General features: G+C 34.2%; 1 protein-coding gene and 1 pseudogene across 1 annotated transcript; both read right to left on the reverse strand.

The window, feature by feature from the left end:
• Positions 1-6,157: 6,157 nt before the first annotated feature.
• On the reverse strand, positions 6,158-8,146 carry LOC125423450 (probable L-gulonolactone oxidase 6; annotated as a pseudogene).
• An 11,359-nt stretch (positions 8,147-19,505) lies between these two features.
• On the reverse strand, positions 19,506-23,617 carry LOC107403832 (probable L-gulonolactone oxidase 6). Its single transcript, XM_048477035.2, has 4 exons — positions 22,861-23,617; positions 20,851-21,106; positions 20,599-20,700; positions 19,506-20,470 (listed from the first exon to the last, which is right to left on the reverse strand). The coding sequence occupies exons 1-4, from the start codon at positions 23,545-23,547 to the stop codon at positions 19,710-19,712; spliced, it is 1,806 nt and encodes a 601-aa protein (XP_048332992.1). The 5' UTR covers positions 23,548-23,617; the 3' UTR covers positions 19,506-19,709.
• Positions 23,618-25,304: the final 1,687 nt, after the last annotated feature.

A 25,304-nucleotide genomic window follows, 5' to 3' on the forward strand; every position in this document is an offset into this window, starting at 1 on the left:
CCATTATACATAATATTTTGTGTCCTACCAATCACGGGTTGACTATCACAATGTATAATTATTGGTGGTATAAGTTTAGGTCACTTTAGAATGTCCTCTAAAAATTGGCATAGCTATTTATCCTTTTTAACATATTTATCTAATGCAATGAATTAGATTTCATCGTGAATCGAGCTATAATAGTTTGTTTGAAGGACTTCCATGTTACAAAAAGTTATAGACAAAATTATGGCCTGATCTTCATTAATGAAAAATGTTTTAAATAAAAATAAAGTCATACAAATGTTAACTAGCAATTAATGCAGTTATTAACTGACAAATATCAATTGGTCTACCATTCACACTCACACCCTTTTCTTTTCATATAATAAATAATTGTAATAATAATACTAAAAAAATATATTGATGACAAAAATTAAAATGGTTACTATTTTATGCTTCATTTTTAAAGTTTCAGTATTAAAAGTAACAAAATTAAATGCACCAAATTAAAATTTACCACATAAGCTAACAATTGTCACTAATAAAAACAAATAGTAGGATTTTTTTTTAAAAAAAAAAAAAAAAAAGAAACTATCAACAACAAATTTTAGAATTGGTATAAAGACTATATACGGGTAGATAGTAACTAAGATTAGAACTATAATTGAGAATTTCCTTTTAAGTGGGATTCAGATAATCACATTAATATGGAGGTAAGACTTATCGTTTTGAATTTCATTGTGTGTCACAATCCATTGACCACAACACTTTGTTTCTTCAATGAAATAAACTTGTTTGATTGTTATTGCCTTAGGTGAGATGATTCCTTTCAAAATGTTGATGGCCTTCGTTCGGTTTTTTCTGAAGATAAACAAGTTTCCCAATCTACCAACTGAGCTGGTGGTCCTCATCCAGTTATTTATTTATCTATTTTTTGGGTTAAATTAATCATTTACCTTTGAACTTGAAAGTTGAAATCATCGTTACTTTGGATTGTGCAACCACAAAATTAGCAATATCGAAAAAAAAAAAAACACCAAAGAGAAGAGGATAATCTTAGAGAAATGCTATGAGTGCGTATACACGACTAAAGTACTAGTAAGTGGCTATCTGCTCCTGTCTGTCCATAGTTAGATTCCACCTTCTCGACATTTATTCCACTATCATTTGCTTCTTCTTTTTTAAGTTATTTAATGACAGATGGAGAAAACTCCGTCTTTGATGTTTCAAACTCTCCACTAATATAGCATTATTGTCATTCTTAGGATCAAAAGGACTTCAAAAGCTTGTAATGAAAAATCTATGAGGTAGGGTTTGATAGAAAGAAAAAGGTAAGGATAAATATATTCAAGAAGGATTCTTAGTACCAAAAGTCATGAATTAAAGCTTGACCCTCTTTATAAATTAATTTCCCATTTTCTTACTTCAACTCTCACTCACATACTTTTTACTAATCATGACCAGCCTACACTCCCTTAATGAAGAATAAAACTTATATTTCTCACTAATGAAGCTTCCTAAATATTTGAGTTCATTTTCTTAATATACAAGTCCCAAGTGTATTGAAATTACAAATCTTACAACTTAAGGAAGCTATTTCTATAAACTTAAAGAAAGCTAATCCCTCACTTTCATTGCTTCTTTTTTTTTCAATCTTTTTTTTTTTATAATTTTCTTTTGAACTTCATTTTTTTCCTTTTTTTAAATAGAGGGAAATAGCTACATTACAATTTCATGCTTTCCTTGAGTTTACAAACTTTAAATCTAGGACACTTTTTTTTTTTTTAACTCAAATACACTCCCTATCATCACTCCCAACTTTATCTTTATTCCCCAAAATTGAACTGTTACTTCTTTCGTTACACTCAAGCTCCTCATAGAGAACAAACTAAGTCCAATCTCCATTTCTCTTCTCCCAAACTTAGATTACTCACTCACCTAAACCATACTCAAGCTAAAATTCATCTCATTTCAATACTAAGATTCCTTAATTCTGAAAAAGGTGGGATAAGAATAATAATTAGGTTCATAAAGGTTAGTAAATGAGACTTATCAATGGAAAGGCTTTAGTTGCATCTCTATATGCATCCTAAAGGGTCAAAAAGGGTACTAGGGATATAAAATGGTATGGTTAGCTTCAAAAGGCTCAAACTCAACAAGAAAGCCTAAATTATCTCCTAAGCTCAACATAAAATTAGGATTGCGCCTCGAGTTGAAATTGTGTATGTCAGGACCCGTTCAAAATTCCTCACCGGAACCCTAGACAAGTCCTGATCCTAGGGAAACCCTACCGGACCCTCCAATGGAAAATCTGGCAGAACCTCCCCTAAGGGTTGGACTTACCACAAATTTCCTGCACTGAAAACACACTTCTAAATTCATCCCCTTATTCCTCCCACAGTACTACAAATTGATTCCACAAATTTATAGCACTCCAATGAATAACAGTAATCCAGTGTATAATTAATACATAAATGTCCGAGACAGTATACTGAGCTTCATGAAATACTATTAAGCATAGAATACAACGGGGATGAAAGAAATAATACAATTGAAATAAATGAAGACAAAAGTACTTCTCGAACTACGATAGCAGCAGAGATTTGGTTCACTCCGGAAGAACATCTACCACCCCTTGCACCTAAGGGAACGGAATTTAAAAACGTGAGATGCTAATCATCTCAGTGAGTGACCCTAACTACTGAACACTTTTAACATTAATAATATAACAAATGAAGAAAATTAATTAATACCAACAATTAAATAGATAAATAAATAATACACGATTGAAAGTAATAATTTCACTCAAAACCCTCACTATTCACTCCGTTGGAAATGTTCCCTTTTTAAAACATTTTCACAAAACCCGATATTCGTATTTTCCGAAAACCAAGGGATCAATCAATTTAATAAACAATAGATAAATACCCAAATATAAATAAAATGTAATAAAATATAATAAATAATTTTTCAACACTTTGGGGTTTTAAATTTTTATCCGAAAATTTATACTTGACGCACCACACCATATACCAGTGATGCCCTCCGATACCCAGCGTCCCGAGCACCGACTGGCGGGGAGATTAAAGAGAGAAACTTGCATACGGCACTTCGGTGTCCCGACAGTACCGCTGCTGAAACCGTCATCCCGGCCAAGGAGGGGGGCGGCTATGTGCACTATTTAAAACTTGCCTGCCCTCGGTCCAATGGCAACTCACGGGAGACATAATAACTTGCGCGCTAACCACATATACACTAGAACACCATTACTGTATGAGTGCGTCTAAATTAATTATTAAATTAATTATTACCGTACCGATTTTCCACAATCACTGTGGGAAATATACAAATTTTCAAATTCACCATCCCACATTTTCTTTTAACATTTCCGATACGAAACCATCGATAACAATATAAAAATAATTTTTCTCGTAACACGAGGTTCAACAAATAATATTCCACGGGTATAATTATCAAATTTGAAACCACCAATTTAAACAAATATTCTCTTTAAAATATTTAAACCAATTATGCCCAGAAAATAATATAAAAATCCAAACACAATTAATTAATGAAAATACTTTGCTCATGTGTAGTAAATACAATTAAATCACAATAATAAAAATTGGGGTTTTTTGGATAACCCAAAATTCCGTTTAGCACCAACAAACATATACGTACTTATAAAATAATAATTTTCCATAATTATAATTAAATCTCACCACATGAGCATAATTCCAAATATCAATTAAACACCAATTAAATATAATTAATTACCCAAAATATTTTTAAAGGTGGGTCACTCACCTTAAATACGTATATCAGCTAAGATCCTCCGCAGGATCAACTCCACTACCCACACGTGCACCTAAAACATCCACAATACACCAAACCAAATATATTAATATTTTAATCGGGTAACACCCAAATGGGTACCCGGAGGATTACAAATCTGAGCTCACTTCCCGGAGATCAGACCCGAGGTGGCCGGAATCTCGCCGGAAAGCTTTCGGGATTCAACTCTTCGATTCTCCCAAACCGTCACGAATTGGAGGAAAAGGACGCCGAATTTGGATTCAGAGTGTCGGAATTAGTGGAGAAGGACTGGAGACGGGACTGGGTACTTGCCGGAACAGGGATTTCTCTGGCGAGCCGTCGCGGTCACCAGCAACCGTCTCCGCCGCAGGCGTGCACAGGTTGATGGTCGAGATTTTTGGAGGTTTTGTAGCTTGAAGGGAGAGGGTTCCAATGGTACTGACAGTGACAAGAACGGAGGCCGGAATGTGGAGATCTCGGCGGTTGAAGGATTCGGCGCCGCGGCCGAAAAAAGCCCCGATCCGGGCACGTCGCCGGCCGGTTGGCTGTGAAATTTTGGGGTTTGGCCGGGAATGAGGAGGCGCTCCTATCTGGCCGGCGCGTGTAGCAAGAATCGGCTGGAAAATTTGACAACTCCGGTGGCCGGCGATTCTCTCTCTCCCTCTCTCTCTCCTTTCTTTCTTTCTCTCTCCTCCACCGTCGTTTTTGCCAAATAAAAGCCACCGTGGGTGACACTGTTCACCCATGTGGACCAATCAGGTGTCGACACATGGTGTCACTGTGCACTTAAGCCAGATATAATAAAATATTACGGTATCCGGAAAACTTCACACGTCCATAACTTTTTAACTAGATGTCCAATTTAAGCGTGCCACTAGTCTATGAACCCGTATTGATGAGTACTTTACAACCATACAAAAGTCAAAACAAAATTATACAACTATAAAAAGTCAACTCCCGACACCTTTTGGACAGTTTGCACCTCGACTTGTTTTGCCCATAACTTTCAAACTGTAGCTCCGTTTTCGACGTGCTACTAGTCTACGAACTCGGGGAGTCATGCACTTCGCCATGGTACCACGGTCAACTTTTGACCCATTCGGTCAACGGTCAACCTCGGTCAACGTGCCAAAAATTCTGACATGGTTCGGGACGGGGTGTTACAGTGTAAGTTCTAAAGCTAATCTAATAATGTACCTTAGTCATGCAAATTTTCATCAAAATACAAGCTATATCATGTCCATAATCATTAAGTGCTCTAATTTCTCAAGAACAACAATATTAAAGTCTATCTTCTAGTAATCAAACAACAAATCACAAATTCATTATCATAAGAATGTGCATCTAATTATTAGTTTATTCATCATTTTCCAATTATTCTATCTACCAAAACCAAAAACTACTCAAAACTAAAAGCTAAAATATCTTTCGATTTTTCAAAAATAAAAATCTAACATAAAAGAAAGTACAATATTTTTGGAATTTTTCAAATTTTTATGAATTTTCAAAAGTTTTTCTCAAAAAAAAAACAAACTATTAAAAACCTAATTTAAAATTCTAACAAGATGATTGAAAAATTCAAATTTCAAACATTAAGCACAAAATTTTTTAAAATTTCAACCAAATTTTCAAAAAGACTCTAAAATTTGAATTCCTACCCCCAAACTTAAACAAAATGTTGTCCCCAATGTTTAAAATTAAAGACAAGGGATAAGATAACATACTTGGGGGGTGAGTGAAATTCATCCCTAAACTTTGATTCTTCAGGTCTTTTAATGATAAGTTTCTAATCTTAACTCCAATTCTGTCATACTACTAGTCTACGAACTCATGTTGATGAGTACCTTACCATGGTACCTCGATCAACACAAAATTTCTCTCACATTAAAAGTAAACCATAGGACCCACTTGATCAACCCGATCAACCTTGGTTAAACCCGATTAGAATTTCAAACTCAAGACAATTTCTCTGATTAGGGTGTTAAATTTCCAAATATAAATCTACTAAATATTTATCACAAAGAATATCAATTTCAAATATTCAATTAATACAAAATATTCATAGTCAATATTTTTTTTTTTTTATTCTCATATGCATTTTATGATGCTCTCATGCCAATTCACATAAGGTGCTATGATATTAATAATAGTTATTTTAATTGCTTATTAAACACTACTCGTCTAGTTTGTTTGCTATAATTAAGTGGAGAAACCGGGCTATCCCTTATAAGTAGCAGTAACACAAAGTAGAGAAGAAAGCCTATATATCACAGGACCTTCCTCTGACCGAACTAGTTTTTTTACTGCATAATCCAAGATACGCCAGAGTGTCCTCCAGCCTTTAGCTTGATGTTTGACATTAACGGAGGAGGGCTAGGGCTACTACTTCTCCTGGACATAAACTTTGACGAGAACAAGCCCTTGCATCCTTGAAAACTTGACTAGGCGTATAGAAATAGCCCTTGCTTAGGGCACAATGTATATCCTCTTTGCATTTGCACTAACCTTCCAGTGCACAACCTTCCTTGAAAATAGTTATCCCACCCTGCAGTCCAAGAAGTTGTCGGTCCATTGACTAGAGAAGAGCCCCATTGGATCATACAATTTCTTTACAGCCAAGGACTTTTTAGCATTTTTATACTTTTTGATCACCACATCAAGTATTATGTTCTGATTCTTCCCCCAGTGCGGCAATGCCCTGTATTTGATCACTGCCATTTGCTCTATTTCTCCAATGACGTCCTCGTAAAGCCTCGGAGCCTTTGAATCTTTGCTTTGATAATATGTAAAATCGAAGTCCACTACATCTTCTTCTTGCCTAGGTAAGCACTGGAGGATGTAACATGGTGCAAGAGAATCCCACTGTAGAGTTCTAAGCCACACAGGGCCTTAGGTTGTAGCTCAACAAGACTCTGCACGTCTAGAATGAAGCTCTTAAATGAGGACATCCGAATACTGAATGTAGTTTGGTGAAAGAATTCGCTTTCCACTCTTGGGTCCCATATGTTAGCCAAGATAACAAAAGCCCAAATAATAAAAGGCAAAACCCACATAAGACTTCTTAGCCCAATACTTTAAGCAACCTCACGAACTATCTAGAAGAATGTGTACATAATTTTCTATGTGTAATTCTTATCGTTATCCCACTAAGCAACTTCCAGGAAGCTTCCCTTTTTTTTGCATTTTACTATTGTATCAATTAATGATAGGATCCCCAGGAGCTGTAATATAAATATATATCTTAAAGGAATGAACAGTGGAGAGAGTGACATCCATTTCCTTTGTTACAGCGCAAAATATCTTTCTCTATTTTCGAGGTTGTTTTCAATATCTTTCTCTATTTTCAAAGTTGATTTCAAAGTTTTACCATGCACAAGCTATGATCCTTTTGTCCTCTAGGCTTTCCAAGCAGGGCCTGATGCTTGAAGCCGGCGTTGATATCCGATTACGGGATGGCCCGTAAAGATAACACCCTTCCAAGTTTATATACTTCTCGATCAGAAAACATATACTACATTTATTCATACAATTTAGACTTTGAGATATACAATTGTTTGTCAAACCGAATGCAGTGTTTAAGAGAGTAGACGTGACCAACTTTGCATCGATGCATTTCCCATCATCATCACTCTCCGAATTCTTGATTCTCCTCTGATACAGTTGATCAGAACAGCAAACAAAAACCATTAAAGGAAACACACATATATATATATATATATATATAAATATATATATATTTGTGTGTGCAAAGTGGTTTGACATATAGCTACCTAGCTAGCTAACCTAACTTTGGTTCTAATAATTGCAAGGGTTAGGGAGGGTGTGGAGCGGAATGGTGTGAGATCATATAAACCATCACTCAGCCATCGATTCGATAGACTGCCTTGTGTTGACTTGGTACCATGTTATCTTTGAAAACTTATGCTTTTTGGGAAAGGCTGAGAATGAAAAACTTATTGGCTTTTTAAATCCAGATGACAATTGCTCCGTCGTATGTTTTTTTAATACCCAATGAAAATTGACCACGTTAGTGCCATTCTTATTTCTTGATTTTTTCCTATTTTTTATTTTTTTATTTTGCTTTCGACTATAATCCCCTTGTCAATTGCAAAATAAATAGATAAATAAATAAAAATATTACATTCCTTATTCCCAAAAATCAAAACAACTTGCAAGTTTCACAGATTGCAAATAAGTTATAAGGAAGTTTACTTAACTACGGTGTACCAAGTTAAATAAACAGAGACTCCAAATAACCTTTCAAGTGGTAAATGGATAATATACTAGAGTAACAAGAAGTTAATTAGTTAGCAAAAGTTGAAGGCTTTTGGGTTCTCTTACATTTCATTTTGGATCATAAGCTTGTTAACTTACTTCCTAACCCCTAAAACAATTCCCTCACATTTTCCTTGTCACCGGCTCTATTTCTTCAATTTTCATGGCTTTTTTTCTTTTGTTTTTGTTTTTTATTTTTTTGTGGATACAGAAAATTTACCAGTAGCTGTCAGGACCTGTCCAAAGTTCCTCACCGGAACCCTAGACAAGCCCTGATCCCAGGGAAACCCTACCGGACCCTCCTATGGAAAATCCGGCAGAACCTCCCCTAAGAGATGGACTTACCACAATTTCCTGCACTGAAAACACACTTCTATAACGTCCCCCTTATTCCTCCCACAATACTACAAGTTGGTTCCACAAATTTCAGCACTTCAAAAATAAATACAGTAATCCAGTGCATAATAAATACATAAGTGTTCCATACAGTATACAGAGCTTCGTGAAGTACTACTAGGTATAGAATACAACAAGAGTGAAAGAAATATTACAACTGCAATAAAAGAAGAACAGCGTACTTCACGAACTAAAACAGCGATGAAGATTAAGTCCGCTCCGGATGAACACCGACAACCTGGTACCTAGAGGAACGGAATTTGAAAATATGAGATGCTAGTCATCTCAATGAGTGACCCTATCTACTATACAATATAATACCACGGTAATAAGTAGATAATTAATGATTACTTGGAAATAATAATTTCTCTCAAAACCCTTACAATTCTCTCAGTTGGAAAAGTTCCCCTTTTAAAACCTTTTCACAAAACCCTTTGTTCGTATTCCCCGAAAACTAAGACATCAAATAAATACCAGAAACGGTAATAATTATATTTTTGATTCCAATACAGTTTCAAAATATTTATTTTGAAATCACAGTTCTGAAAATCACTTGATGCACCCCCTATATACCAGTGGCGCCAACAGTACCCAGCGTCCCAAGGTACCGCCAGACAGGAGGTTATAGAAAGAAACCGCCATACGATCGCGTGGCGTCCCACTGCGCCACTGCTAACCTGGTGTCCCGGCCATGGAGGGGTGGCCTACCCTCACCCGATGGCAACCACAGGACAACCTCATAATATCACCTGCGCGCTACTCACATCCACCTGCGCGCTAATCACATCTGTGTGCACACTAACCATATCACATATAAACAGAACACCAGTACGTGCACGGTGCATCTAAAAATCATAAAATCCACATATTTAATTTATATATCAAATCTCACATTTTGCATAAATAGAGCGGGTTTATTCCATCCGCTTGAACCCGGAAATTCTCCACAATTTCTTTATAACCAACACCATAAATTCCATGATTTTCAAATCCACCAACTCCCAAATCTACCAATTTAAATATTCCAATTTTTTCCAATAGCATAAATAATTGTCGAAATATAATAATTAAATCTCATAATATTCCATGGGCATATTTTATAAAAATTGGAGTCACCAACATAAACAAATATTTTCCTTGAAATATTTGAAAATCAAATCATGCCCGATTTAATGTTAAAACCACAAGAATTTCAAAATTCTCAAAACCATAAAATAATTTCATATGGCATAAATTTATATAATGCATATTTTCTTTAAACAAATAAATTGACTAATAATTCCATAATAAATCAAATAAATATTTGGCACATAGAATTTAAATTCCAAATATTCAAATCACACAATATTATTCACCAATTTAATTCCCAAAATTAATTTGAAGGTGGGTCACTCACCTTAAGCACGTATCTCAATCAAGATCCTCCGTAGAATCGACTCGGCTACTCGCACGTGCACCTAAAACATCCACAGTACACCAAACCACAAATATTAATATTTTAATCGCGTAACTCCCAAATGGGTACCCGGGGAGCGAACACCAAACGATATCTAAAATTTACGAATTATATACCGAATCGAAGCTCGAGTGATGAGGATCACGGATTCGGTCTTAATTTCCGGTGATCGGACCTGAGGTGGTCGGAATCTCGCCGGAAAGCTTTCGGGTTTCGACTTCGCAATTCTCCCAAACCGTCGTGAATTGGCGGAAACGGATGCCGAATTCGGGTTCAGAAGGTCGAACACAATCGGGAGGGATCGGCGGTGCAACTGGGTATTCGCCAGAACAGTAACTTCCGGTGGACCGGCACGGTCACCGGCAACCGTCGCCGGCGGTGGCGCGTGCGGTGGCCATTGGCTGAGATTTTTTGCAGATTTGTAGATCGAGGGGAGAGGAATCCAACGGGACCGGCGGTGAGGCAAACGGAGGCCGGACGACGGAGAAATCGGGGTTTGAAGAATTCCGGCCCCTCGCCGGAAAAAGCTCCGATCCCGGCGCGTCGGAGGTCCGGTGGCCGTGAAATTTGGTGGGTAGGCCGGACTTGAGGAGGTGGTGATGGCTGGCTGGCGCGTGTGGCAGGAAAATGGCCGAAAATGGGTCAATCGGCGGTGGAGGGAAAAATCACCACCGATCTTCGCCGCCTCGATCCGGGCGCGTCCGGCGGCCAATGGCCGTGAAATTTTGGGGTTTTGCCGAAAATGGGAAGAGGATTCTGTCTGGCCAGCGCGTGTAAGGTGGATCGGCCGGAAAATTCGAGAAACTCCGACGGCCGGTCGGACTCTCTCTCTCTTTCTCTCTCCTCTCTCTCTTTCTCTCTCTTCCCCGAGATTTTTGTCAAATAAAAACCACCGTGTGACACTGTTCATTCCACGTGGACTAATCAGGTGGTGACACGTGGCGTCACTGTGCACTTAAGCCAGATATAATAAAATATTACGGTATCCGGCGAACTTCAAACGTCCATAACTTTTCAACCAAATGTCCGATTTAAGCGTGCCGCTAGTCTATGAACTCGTATTGACGAGTACTTTACAACCATATAAGATTCAACACAAAATTATACAATGGTAAAAAGTCAACTCCGGCACCTTCTGGACAGTTTGCACCTCGACTTGTTTTGCCCATAAGTTTCAAACCGTAGCTCCATTTTCGACGTGCTACTAGTCTACGAACTCGGGGCATCATGCACTTCGCCACGGTACCCTGGTCAACTCGAAATTTCAACTGGAACAAAAAGTCAACTTTTGACCTACTCGGTCAACGGTCAACCTCGGTCAACGTGCACGAATTCCGATGTGATTTGGGACAGGGTGTTACAGTAGCCGCTAATGGAACATCTCTGAAGAATAATGTAACCTCAATTTTATATTGTTAGAAGAGAATATTGGTAGTACAACAAAACGTTCCAAGAATATTTCACCAAAAAAAAAAAAAATTCGAAGAATAACACTTCAGATTAACAGCCTCTTTTAAATTTGTATTCTATGCATATTATGCTACTTAAAAAAATTGTTTATTTTGTCCCTCGTACTTTGGTTTCCATAGGAGGAGCTCGTCATGAGTTTTGATCAATTTTGTTGTTCATGTATTTCTTATGTGAAAGAGTCTTGGGAACGTCTAGGAGTGGGCAAAAACCGACCTGACCCGACAAAACCAACCAAACCGAAGAATTTGGGTCGGTTTGGGTTGGTTTTTATTGTTTAGTCGGTTTGGGTCGAGTTATACATATAAAAATGTTAGATTTTCGATTCGGGTTACGGGTTGGAAGGAATTTTAACCCACCCAACCCGAACCGAACCGTTTCATACCCAAAGAGCCATTTTGCAAAAATTATTTTCACTAAATTATTTCTATGAAATTTTGTAAGCCATTGATCTCTCACCATCTAATTACCACCGTTGGATTTCAAGATGAAAACACAATACACAACAGTGACAGCACTCAACAGTCAACACAATCTCAGATTCTCACAAAACGAAATTGAAGCCCTAGCATTCACGTCGCCAATCGCCACTCGCAGGCAGCATCCTCCGGCCAGCCACCACCCGATTGAACTCCCAAGCAACGCCACCACTTGAACAACCGCCGGCACCGGACCCAGTCCACTCGTCGCCCTCTCGCCGATCGCCATTCACCACCACTCGTCGCCTTCCCAAGTCCTAAGCTCTGCAGGTAAAAATCATTATATTTCTTATTATTATTATAGTGATTATTGATTGATTGAAATTGAAAGGAAATCTTTCATAATTTTATTTTATTTCGAGTTAGCAACTTCTATTTTATTTTTTTTTCGTTCCTTTCTGCTTCCCTTCGGATTGGAAAATTAAATAGATCTTTGCATCTCACACAATTCAAATCTTGTAACACTCAACACTTTCACGAGGCTCACTTTACATCCTAATTACACAAACACTGAAACACCTATGCACAAATTAAACAATTTTCCGGGAAATTGCAATCATCCTTCACAACCCAATTAAGCTAAAAACCCAGAAATGAAAGCAATGAAACACAAAAAAACAAAGAGACAGAGACAGAAAGAGACTGACTTAGCTGAAGCAGACAAACGGAGTCTGGGCTCCACGGGACTCGGAGAAGCTCCTCTCATCTCAATCGATACAGCAACAAGATGAGAATGGCACCATCTGATTCTGATTTAGAGAAAAAACAAACACAAGCAGAAAAATAGAAAAATAGTATTTTTATTACTTTCTGGAAACACCCAAAAAAAAAAAAAAAACAGATTCAGAGAAAGCAAATACAGAGAACTGAAAACGAAAAGTAGAAAATACCCAGTTGCTGTGATCTATTTAAAAGAGTGAGTAGCGGAGCTTTTGCTGGCTTAAAAAGAGTTAAAGACTGCCATAGAAGGCAGTTAATTCATTACTTTTTCATGCTCTTGTCTAAAACCCGGTAATCCAATAAAATATTGACTCAGACTAGTCAATGTTAAGAGTTCTTTAAATATATTTTCTAAATTTTACATTTTAGAGAATTAAATGGACAAAAAACCTTTCTCCTTTTTTTTTTTAATTCAATAAAAATATTCACCTGGTTTTTCCTCTTAAAAGATAGTCAAATTTCACTTTTTTTCTTTTCCTGTTATTTGGGTGATGTTTAAGTTTATTCTTTTCTTGTGTAATGGTGTAGGTGCAGAATGATTGGGTTGGGGATAAGTGATATAAAAAAGAACAATGATTAAGAAAACTAATAAGTGGAAACTTTTTGGGTTATGTACAATTTCTTTATCAAATAATAGTAATTTTGAATCTAGAACTTTAAAAATATTTGAAAATTAATTTCTTTGTTGAACAATCTGTCATTGCCAATTTGATTCTTGCTCTTAATGGTTAAAAATGCATACTTGTACTCAATTATGTCATTTGCATGAATGATGGAAAATAAATATTATTTTTTTATTTCAATTCATTTATATTTATGCCCTAAAATCTTGTGCAAATCAGAGTGTTTATATTGTTGTTTGTTTGATTCAAATGGCTTATTTTGTTGAATGGTGGACTTGGCAGTATCTGTCCAATTATTATATAAATTCATCATAATAATGTTCATAATTATGTACAAGCTAAACTTAAAGTACAAGCTGCATATATATATATATATATATATTTTTTTTTTTTTTATTTATATATTTATATATAATTATATATGAGGTTCTTTTCCTCAAGTCACTCAAAATTATTTATGCATAACTAAAACTTTTTGTCTTGATAAATATGAATAAAAACCTTAACCTGCATTTTTTGTTCACAAGCGCAGAATATATTGGAAGAAAGCTACTTCTTCAATCACCTTCAAGGACCAAACAGCTTGCTTGAATCACCTGTTGGACAGGCTTCTCAAACTCTCAGCAGTCAGCACTAATTTGGGCAGTGAATCTAATTCCTCTCCAAATGGTAGAACAGATGTGGCAGGTTTGATAAGCTTCTAATTCTCTGGAATTTATTCTCTTTTAATTTCCTTTGGTGGTTGTTTCCCATTACTTAAAGAATCTATGCTATTTTAAATACATAAAATATTATACATGGAAACTATGGAATGCTGTTTTTTCTAATCAGTCTTAACACCAGGAGTTTGGATGGAAGAAGTGTATAGCAAACTTTTTTTTTTTCTGTTTTTTCTAATTAGTATTGCAATTTTATTTTTTTTATTTTGCTTTGTGGTCTAATATATTTTTTCCCCTGTTTTGTAGATAAAATCAAACAGCCTATCGTGACTTGCATAAATCGAATAGCATTCCTTTTCTTCATTTAATTCCAAGATCACAAACAATTGTGTGATTGTCTATTATTTGGAGGTAAGTTACTTAGCCTTTTTCTCGTTATTTTTGCATGTGGGAAGGTCAAAAATTGCTTTTGGAAAGTGTAGTGAAGCATAGGCTGTGAAATTGTTTGCTGTGAAGTTTGGAGATTGTGAAGTGATGTGTGACTTGATTGCTGTGAAGTTGTTAATATAACCTGGCCTGCTGATTTTGACAGCTATATGTATATATATTTGTATATATATATATATATATACATATATTATATCTATAGCTTTGTATTTTAATGATAAAAAGCAAACTTAATTAAAAGATCCTGATGGGCATTTTCAGCTGGTCACAAACCAATTTTTCCTTTCTTGTTTCTCTTTATATTAAATTAATCTAGGCAAGAACTAGCTGGTCACAAACCAACCAGCAAAATCTTCTTCCATGAAGTGCATCTATATGTTTGTTTCAAAAAATGAAACAGAATTATGAATTATTCTCAACAATTTTCTGTATATGAAAAAGGTAACACCATGATTTTTCACTCTTTTTTTGGACTGGATAAGTGAGACATTGAATCCGAGCTACAAAAGCTAGCTATTCCCAATACTCATTATTTATCAAAAATTCTCTTTATAAGCAAACTCTCAATGTTCATAATTTGTGGACCAAATTTCAACCAAATTTTTTTTTTCAACCATATACATGATAAAGATCTTTGCTATTATTGTCTGCTTGGTTGTCTAGAAAATAACATGGCCAAAAAACGTTTTATGGGGTCTCAAAATAATGGCAGAAGAAGAAAAGTTTCCATGAACATATCAGCTGCAATTGTTTCTTAGACTTTCCCTGTTTTGGGTACAAAATAAAAAAAAAAAAAAAAGGACTAAAATTTTCTTTACTAGTACCATTAATGAATCCATTTTCATTACTACCAGTTATGGGAAAATTTTCAATTGGTATTAAATATTTCTGTCTGACTTTCTTCACTAGCGGTACTTCATTCATATTTCACAAATGGCATTGCTTTCATCATATCCATTTTCTTCTAATTAGTATTGTTGACAATTAGGCATGGCCTACATTTTATTACTTATATATAATATACATGTCCATTAAATATTCTCAGACAATTGTAGACACAGAAAATGGGTGAGAACTTGTTATGAAAATCTATTTGTGACATTTTCATAATTTATATGTGGAATTGTGCATGAAATTTGATTATGCTGCTGTTTTTTTTTGTATATATGTTTTTCAATATGTTTATTTTGTTTTTAATAGGTTCTAGATGGATGAGGGCCACAATGATTTGTATGATATTAATGAATTGGAAGAGTATTTAAATGAATCAGATAAAGCTGAATCTCAACCTTCACAGTTGGATAAACCTTATAAAACGCAAAAGAGAAAACCTTCTAGGGCTCCATCTTGGGTTTGGGAACATTTTGAAAAAATTCCAGATAATGATCCAAATAATCCTAGGTGCAAATGTAAACATTGTGGGGTAGATTATGCATGTAATACCAAGAGATGTGGAACTAGTACATTGCGAAACCATTTGATGAACCAATGCAAAAAATACCCTAATAGGATGGAGGATAAAAAGCAACAAGTTCTTTCATTTGAAAGTGGTAGTAGCAATTTGGTCTCTATGAGTACAACATTTAGTAAAGAGGCATGTAGGCTTGCATGTGCATAAATGATCATCATGGACGAGTTACCATTTAGCCACGTTGAAGGAGAAGGGTTTAGAAAGTTTTGTAATGCTTTGAACCCTAAGTTTGAACCGCCATCTCGTAGAACAATTTCTAGAGATGTGTTTCAGTTGTACTTAGATGAGAAAAAAATTTTGAAAAGTGAGTTTTCATTGAGGAAGCAAAGGGTTTGTCTTACGACGGACACATGGACTTCCATTCAAAATAACAATTACATGACTCTTACCGCTCATTTCATTGATGATGATTGGAAGTTGCATAAGAGAATTTTAAATTTTTGTATTGTGCAAAATCATAAGGGTGAGACAATTGGTAAGGTTATAGAAAATTGTTTGATTGAATGGGGTATTGAAAGGGTTTTCACAATAACGGTTGATAATGCTTCTTCAAATGATGTGGCTGTTAATTTTTTGAAAGAAAAATTAAATTATTGGAAAGGAAATGTTTTGGATGGTGATTTTTTACATGTTCGTTGTGCTGCACATATTGTAAATTTAATTGTGACATTTGGATTAAAGGAAATCCATGATAGTATTGCTGGAATTCGTAATGCTATTAGATATGTTCGATCATCTCCTTCAAGGTTAAACAAATTTAAAGAATGTGTAGAGAAGGAGAAAATTGAATATAAAGAAACCGTGGTTTTGGATGTGTCTACTAGGTGGAATTCCACCTATTTGATGTTGAACTCAGCTTTGAAGTATCAAAAAGGTTTTGATAGGATGATAGATGCTGATGGACATTATCTTGGATATTTTGAGGAAGATGAAGTAGGAAGGAAGAGAGCCGGACCACCTCTAATTAAAGATTGGGATAGTGCAAGGGTTTTTGTGAAATTTCTTGCTACTTTTTATGAAGTTACCTTAAAGTTTAGTGCCTCTTTGACTGTTACTTCTAATATATGTTTTCATGAATTGAGTTTGATGTATAATGCACTTGTTGAATGGAGTAATAGTCAAAATCATTTGATGGCCGATATGGCAAAGAAAATGTTGATAAAGTTTGACAAATATTGGGGTTCACTTGGAAACGTCAACAAGTTGTTGCTTATTGCCATTGTGCTTGATCCACGATATAAGCTGGAATATGTATCATATCTTTTTGAGGATGCTTATGAAAGTGGTATGGTTGAATCTTTGACTAGGGATGTAAAAGATACTTTAGTTAACCTTTACAACTTCTATAAGGAAATTGATTCTATGAATGGGAGTTCTAAAGTATCAAATTCAAATGATGGTCAATCAATGCAAGCACAACAAAGTGGGATGATGATGGATTCATTGGATGATGGAAGCATAGATGATCGTCGGCATTTGAAAGAATCACAATTTAAAAAAAGAAAAATGGAAAAAAATGTATTGGAAATAAAGAATGAGGTTGATAAATTTTTATTTGATCCATGTGAGGATGTGGAGAGTGAGAAATTTGATATTTTTGCTTGGTGGAAAAATAATTGGACAAAATATCGAATTTTATCTCAAATTGCAAGAGATGTATAGGCCATTCCAGTTTCTACAGTAGCATCCGAATCTGCTTTTAGTACCGGAGGGCGTATTCTTGATGCATTCCGAAGTTCATTGGGTCCAAAAATGGTGGAGGCTTTGATTTGTTCTCAAAATTGGTTGCAATCAAAGCCTATGACGTATGATTATAGAGTTGAAATACCAATAGAAGATGTCGCATATTATGATTCTATTGAATCGGGTAAGAATTTTTTTTATTATTATTATTTGTAATTTTATTTTTATTATCTATTTTAGAGTTTTTAGAATTTTTTAGTAATATTTACAACTTCTTTTAGCTTACTAATTAATCTAATATCATATTTTAATTTGTTTAGGAGCATCTTGGGTTACAAAACAAAGTTTACCTCCACGTAATTGATATATGATTACTTGGTAAGTTTGTTGTTAATTCCAAATCATCAATTATCTTTTAAGTTAGATAATATTTTAGTAATACACTTAATGTTTATTGATTGCTAATTCTTTACATTTAATGCTTAATGTTTAATGTTTATTTATAATTTTAATGTTTGTTGAAGGATGAATGGAATTTGGTTTATTGAGGTAGTGAGCTTGTGGTTGCTGCTGGTGGCTTTTCATGCAATGGAGAATGTGGAAGAAAACAATATTTAAAATAATTTTTATTTTTATGGATTATTAGTTTATTTAATTATAAGTTTATTTTAAAATTTTAGATTTCAAATATGGGTTGTATTTTATTTTGTAGCTAATAATGGTTGTAGACTTGTTATATACTTTATTTGTTGATGTATGGTTTATAATTGGGTGGTGGTAGTTGTAGATTTGTATTATAGTTGTATGATTATGTGTTATATTATTTAATATGTTTGATGCTTAATAATTAACTTATTTGGTATTTTTGTTTAGGTGGATGGATGTATGTTAAAATTATTTAATTTAAAGAATAATTTGAAAAGAATATCTAATTTAAAATATAGATTGATGATTAAAAAGGTCTAAAAAATTTTTTATACAATTTTGGTCCAAAAAATACCAAATTCGAAATATATATATATATATACAATTTGGGCCGAGGCCCAACACGAAGCCCAGACCGGCCCAACCCGCAAACCCAACCCAAACCGATCAAATATGGTCGGTTCGGTCGGTTTCGGATTGTATATTGGGTTCGGTTCGGTTCGGTTATATAACCAACCCAAACCGAATTGGTCAGTTAGGTTTATAAAAACCCCAAAAACCGAACCAATCCGCACCGAGCTCACCCCTAGGAACGTCCAATTGAGCCAAATATCTGTGTTAATCCTCCTGAATTTTTGTTTCAATTGCTTTTTCTGAATTTGGACATGACCTTTTTTCTCTTTCCACTTTGAATTAAATAGTCAATGATTTGCTTGAGTTCTTTCTATATTTTTTAAATAAAGTTTCATATATGCTTTTACAATTAATGCTGGTTGAAACTAACCACCAGTTTGGAGGACAGTACATGCACTTAGAAGGCTGCTTTAGAATTTTCATGGATCGAAGAAGAGTACAAAATTTTGTAGAGACGAGGAGTTTGCTCAATTGTTTTGAATGCTCCACATAAGTTGCAAACTTCGTCGAACTTTATTTCAACGCAATCGATACTTGTTTTTATCTTTTTTATTACTGTACTAGATTTCTAGTTAGGATCTAATGGAAATTAAAAAAGGCTTGATTTGATCAAATTCCTAGCGGTTTTTCTGCCTCGTCTATTCTGAATTTTAACAATTTGAGAAAAAAACTTCACACGGATATTATGGACAATTAAGTTTTAATATAGTTTCGTTCCTTCACATGAATGCAGAATAATCTATGCATCTTTTTTATTTTATGATCCTCTCATACCAATTTTACAGTGCATTAACAATGAATTTCACGTGCTACGGCGCGAACAACAATTACTTACTAAACCCATTGTGCTTGTCTCCTCTTCTAGTTTGTTTGCAACAATTATAGCTTTTTCAAGTTAATCAAAATCTTGAAGCTAAATCGAAACCAAAAAAACACACACAATAAAATTAAAAAAAAAAAGAAAAAGAAAAAGAAAAAAAACGTTATCAAACAGATTCTTTATTAAGTAGTAGTAGGAATAATATCCTTCATAGTTTATTTTTACCAGAGCCAAGATACGCAAAAGAGATTCCTCCAGCCTCTAGCTTGATCTCTGAAATATTTACTTTATTTATAGCACAACGGATGGAGCCATCGACGGCTACTACTCGACATAAACATGGCATCTAAGATCACTTACTTGATGTCGACGAGAACATCACCAACTTGATTTCGACGAGAACAAACCCTTGCATCCTTGAAAACTTTACCAGGTGTACAGAAATAGCCCTTGCTTGGGGCACAGTGAATATCCTCTTGGCATATGCACAAACCTTCCAGTGCACAACCTTCTTTGAAAATGGTTATCCCACCCTGCAGTCCAAGAACTTGGTCGGTCCATTCACTAGAGAAGAGCCCCATTGGATCATACAATTTCTTTACTGCCAAGAACTTGTCAGCATTTTTATACTTTTTAATCACCCCATCAAATGCTATGTTGCGATTCTTCCCCCAGTGCGGCAATGCCCTATATTTGATCAATGCCATTTGCTCTATTTCCTCAATGATATCCTCGTAAAGCCTGGGAGTCATTGCATCGTGGCTTCGATAATATGTGATATCGAAGTTCACTGCATCTTCTTCTTTGCCCAGGTAAGCGCTGGAGGCTGTAACATAGCGTATAAAAATACCATTGTAGAGTTCAAGACCACACAGAGCCTTAGGTTGTAGCTTAACAAGCTTTTGCACATCTTGAATGAAGTTCTTAACAGAGGACAACCCAATACTGAGTGTGGTTTCGAAAAAGAATTCGCCTTTCACTCTTGGGTCCCATGGGCAATAACTCTTCCCTGCATCTTCATCTTCCTCTTCCACTTCCCCTTCCGCATTTCCTTCCAGGCAGGACCCAGATGCTTGGAGCCGGTTTTGAGATCCGACCATGGGATAATCGCTTTTACCTTCCAAGACCACATATTTTTAGTTCAGAGGAACAAATGCAATATTATATTATGCACCCAATTAAGACTTTTTAAGGCAAGGAAGAATAAAACAGAATATATATATATATATATAGAGTTATATATACCATCATCGGTCAAACCGTATTTCCCGTTTGAGAGAAGGGTAGTGACCAAATTTCCAAAACCGCATTTCCATTCAGCATTATGCGATGAATCCAGACCCCCCTCTGTAAGAAGAAGAAGAAGAAGAAGAGGAAGAAGAAGACAAAAAATAAAAAAATAAAAAAAAATCATGAATTAATTAATGTGAAAAAACCGTAAAAAAGCTAGAAAATATGAAATATGTTATTCTTCTAGGTAGCTAATTATTAATTTACCAAGGCATCTAATAAGTTCAAGGAGTTCGGAGGATCTGGGGCGGAAAGGGATGAAGTCATATGAAGCATTGCCAGAAGTGCTAGTGGGGACTCGATCATCGACTCGATACACAAACTTCTGCTGACTGGGGTACCAAAATATGTCTGCAAACTCGTGTTTTCTGCCAAAGTTTACTATTTGATCTGCCAAGTTGGAATCGTTCTCATTCGTGTAAGTAATGGATCGCTTGAACAGTGGCTCCAGTCTCAGAGTCACCTACACAACGCCAAGCCCATTAAATTAATTCTTAACTTAGTCCCTCTATTTATAATTACAATGGTAAAACAGAGATACATGCATGCCATTAAGTAAAACTACAATGGTCAAACAGAGAAACATGCATGCTATTAAGTAAAACCAGACACAATCCCATCATTCAACGACTACACTAATTATAAATGCTTTTATCATCTTGAATGGGCTCTATAGATACACCAAACAAACAACTTTATACACCCATATTAGCAGACATTAGAAAGATTAATATAATTCCTTTTTTTTTCTTTTTATCATTCACAACAATTCCCTCTTAGATGTTTAAAATCTATAACTTTAGAGGTGTGCGTATAAAGGATATATCAATTAAGACAAATAAAATAATTTCTCCGCAGATGTCTAAATTCTATAACCTCATAGATATGGGTACAAAAAACATTCTAGCTAAAACAAACAAAACTTGTTAGCAAATAATTTAAACCCTTTTAATTAGACCAATCTAACCAAAAATTATATGTTTTTCTCTTCTAGTTAAAAATAAAAATGAATTTAATATATAAAAAGAAATGTTTCATATTGTCAAATAGAAAATATTTTATTTATTTAAAAATAATATTTTATATGTGCATTTTTTTTTTTTTTGTCGATCTTGTAAAGACATCTTCAACTTCATCATTTAATTATTTAGATAGTATATTATACAGACGATCAAGAATACAAGTATCTATTTGAAAAAAAAAAAAAAAAAGAGTAAAGGAAAAAAAAAATCGAAGGGTTGGAGATTGAGGAGAGAGAGATGATTGATATTGAGAGGAAAAAACAAAAGGATTATTTTAGAAGTTATAAATAATTTAAAGTAAAAAATAAATACTATTTATATATAATAATTTAAAGTAAAACGTATTTATATATGAATACGATATATTTAAAAATTTTAAAAAGATAAATATAAATCGTTATATTACATAAATTAAAATATTAAATTATTTGTCAATACTTTTGTCAAAAAGACTTTGTAAAGTATAAGGTACGCCCTCTAATATAATTTTATGCAAAAGATCTAGCGGTGTATACTAAAGATTTTTTTTCTGTGTTGTTTAGAACCAACGAAGCTTCAGTCAAGCAACAGGGAAGTGGCTTGAGGATCTTCTAGATTAACAAAACTCATCATTTTAATATTTCAATCAAGTACATATCTTCGTATTCTATCACACAACCATAGTATTTTTTTCAAAAGTGCAGTTTGTATTTTTTTGGTATACGAAATATAAAGCAAAGAGAAAATTAATTCTGAAAAAATTGGAAACTAGAAGTACATTGGTTCCCTCGAAATAAAGAAAATATTATTTTACTTGCTATTAAATCGTGAACGTTTAGTTAGAAACCCAAGATTAGGAGCTGAAACCAATTTTCAAAAACAGTTTAGGGTTCTTATATAAAACAAAACCAAATCAAGTAGGAAAAAAAAGAATAATAACAAAACAAAACAAAAAAGAAACCATAAACAAAACAAACAGTTTAGGGCTCGTTTCTCTTGGTTGTTTGTATATTTTTGGATAATTTTCGGGGTTTGAAAAATGAAGATAGGATACTAATTTTCAAAAATTTGGAAAAGTAATAGAGTAAATTGGTTCACTCGAAAAGAAAAGAAAAAAAGAAAGAAAAAAGGTCTTAATTAAATAAAACAAAACCAAACCCCAAGTAGTAGAAAATAAACACCAAGCTAAAGAATATATATATATGTATATATATGCCTGTGAAAAAACTCCCAAGACTCCAAGTGAAACTCTGGCTGCATCAAGGTCTTCATCACCATCCTTGAGTACCCGAACCTTGACATATCCATCTTCAGGACCTCCTGGGCTTACAATTTTAAGTTCGATAACATAATCATGAACCGAGCTTCCTTTGACCCACAATGTGCTGCCATGGGAACCTGTACTTATCAAACCTCCAATGGTCAGGCCCAACCAGTAGGGTGTATATGGCAAGGCCAGCCCTGCGTTGGCAGCTTCATTTATAAGCTCTTTCAGTGTCACACCAGGCTCCACAGTTATCGTCTTTGCTTCCTTGTCGATCTTCAATACACGGTTTAGACTTTTGGTGCTTATGAGTAGCCCATCTTGACCGCCTGGACAAACTAGCTTGGGAATGCTGCTAGAGTAACGGGTTGCCACCTTGATTTTTGACCCGTTCTTGGTTGCAGAAGCCACTGCGGCAATAAGCTCTTCCTCCGTTGTGGGGTACACCACACTCTGAGCTCTGCACACACTGCGATCGGGGAATGTACCATAAGAGTTTGTTATGGTGCAGTCTGTGTTCTCGGACTTACACTGAATTGGCTCCTCTGGAGTACAACATACCATAAAAAACAAGAGAAATAGGCATGTTGACAGGAGAAGCCCCCCCACAACACCATTTCTTGGGTATGACAAAGACATGGTTGCTAATTAGAGCGTATCTCAATGCTCTGTTCTTGATATTGTACATGCAGTTGCATGCCTATCAGGATATATATATATATATATATAATACCAAGAACATGCATAGGCATATGAATTCATAATGTAGGGAACTTGGTTATGTAAATAATTTGATGGTCCACACTATATCTCTCACATTTAAAGGGATATTTTATATTAGAATATTATTATATTTCTGACAAAAATAATAATTACTTTATTTGTTTAATTGGAAGTAAATGGAATATTATTGGTTAGATACCATAAAAAATTTAATAACCTTTATTCACGTATAAAAGAGTTCATAGATTTTTTTATATTAAAATATTATTATAATCTAAAAATATAAAAACCAATATTGCGATATTTATTTGGTTAAAAATGAAAGGAATATCATTTGTAATGAATTTAATAATCTTTATTTGTCTGGTTGAAATAAAATTTAATAATTAACTTCAATAACTTTATTGCATTACAAGTTGTACAGGTATTGGAACAATATATATATGCCCTATATACATTTAAATAGTGCTATGTGTCTCACATTTAAAACGACCCTTTTGAATTAAAATATATTTAATATATTATAAAGTCTATAACCGCGGCTTTGGTACCAAGAAAGAAATATAAGGTATGGATAGAGATATTTCGAGAGGACTCAAAATGTTACGGAGCACATGTGCACAGTTTAAATTGTATTACATACAGGTACAAAAGAATATTTTAGAAAACATATGTACAGGTGTCACACAAAAAATAGAAGAGCTAACAGCTGTACGAGCAAAGGTTTATCTATACTAATTATATTATCAGCATTAACAAGCTTTCTATCACTTTTGACCAAAATAAAATATAAAAAAAAGCTTTGTGTGATTAAAAAAAAAAAAAAATTGTCCTATTTGTTTGGTTGGTAGTGAATGGAATATTGTTCATAAAGATTTTTTTTTTTTTTTTCATTATCACATCGTTCATAAAGAATTCAATAACATTTTTCTGTTTGGTTGAATGTGCATGCATTGTTGCTTTGAAAGAATTCAGTCACTTCATAGCATTGCAAGTTATACGAGTACTAGAACAAAATTTTCAGCCCAAAAAAAAAGAGTACTGTACATATTCAATATACATTTAAATATCATATACAAGTCAGAAGAGCATTTTAACAGAGTCACTAAGTAGTTATTTTGAATTTTTAAAACAAGAAATCAATTAGAATAGTGCTATAAATACCAACTTATTTTACCAATAAATATGACAAATATATTATATTATATTCTGATTATCAATTGGTTGGGGAACCCTTATATATAAAAATAAAATAAAAAAAATAAAAAACTAAAAAAACACACATATGTATATTGGGGAAAAAAAAACATATTTGACATATAATTTATAAATAGATTTGATAACCATTTAAATTGTTAATATTATTTATCTGATTTGTTAAAGGAAAAATTATTGTTATTGATGAAAATATTAAAATCAAATTTTATATAAATAAATATCAATGAAACTATCGAGATAGAAAAAAACTCAAGAAAAGCCACGAAATCAATTTATATTTTATCAAAAGATTAATAAAACTTAATTCTAACATTTTAAAAGTGCCAACTCAATCAATATTGCATCATTTACAATAACTAAATTTTATAAAAATAAATATATAATATATAGGATAAATGCATATAATCATGGCAACGATCATTATGACAAAAAACAAACTCTAACTATAAAATACA

Source organism: Ziziphus jujuba, chromosome 3 (genome assembly GCF_031755915.1).
Source record: "Ziziphus jujuba cultivar Dongzao chromosome 3, ASM3175591v1".
NCBI classification, from domain to species: Eukaryota; Viridiplantae; Streptophyta; class Magnoliopsida; order Rosales; family Rhamnaceae; genus Ziziphus; species Ziziphus jujuba.

Excerpts from the sequence above, each read along its gene's own strand:
- LOC107403832 (XM_048477035.2), bottom strand. The coding sequence starts at position 23,547 with ATGTCTTTGTCATACCCAAGAAATGGTGTTGTGGGGGGGCTTCTCCTG. Across the intron at positions 20,701-20,850 it reads TGAACTTATTAGATGCCTTG|AGGGGGGTCTGGATTCATCG; the intron begins GTAAATTAATAA and ends TTCTTCTTACAG. Across the intron at positions 20,471-20,598 it reads ATACGGTTTGACCGATGATG|GTAAAAGCGATTATCCCATG; the intron begins GTATATATAACT and ends TGGTCTTGGAAG.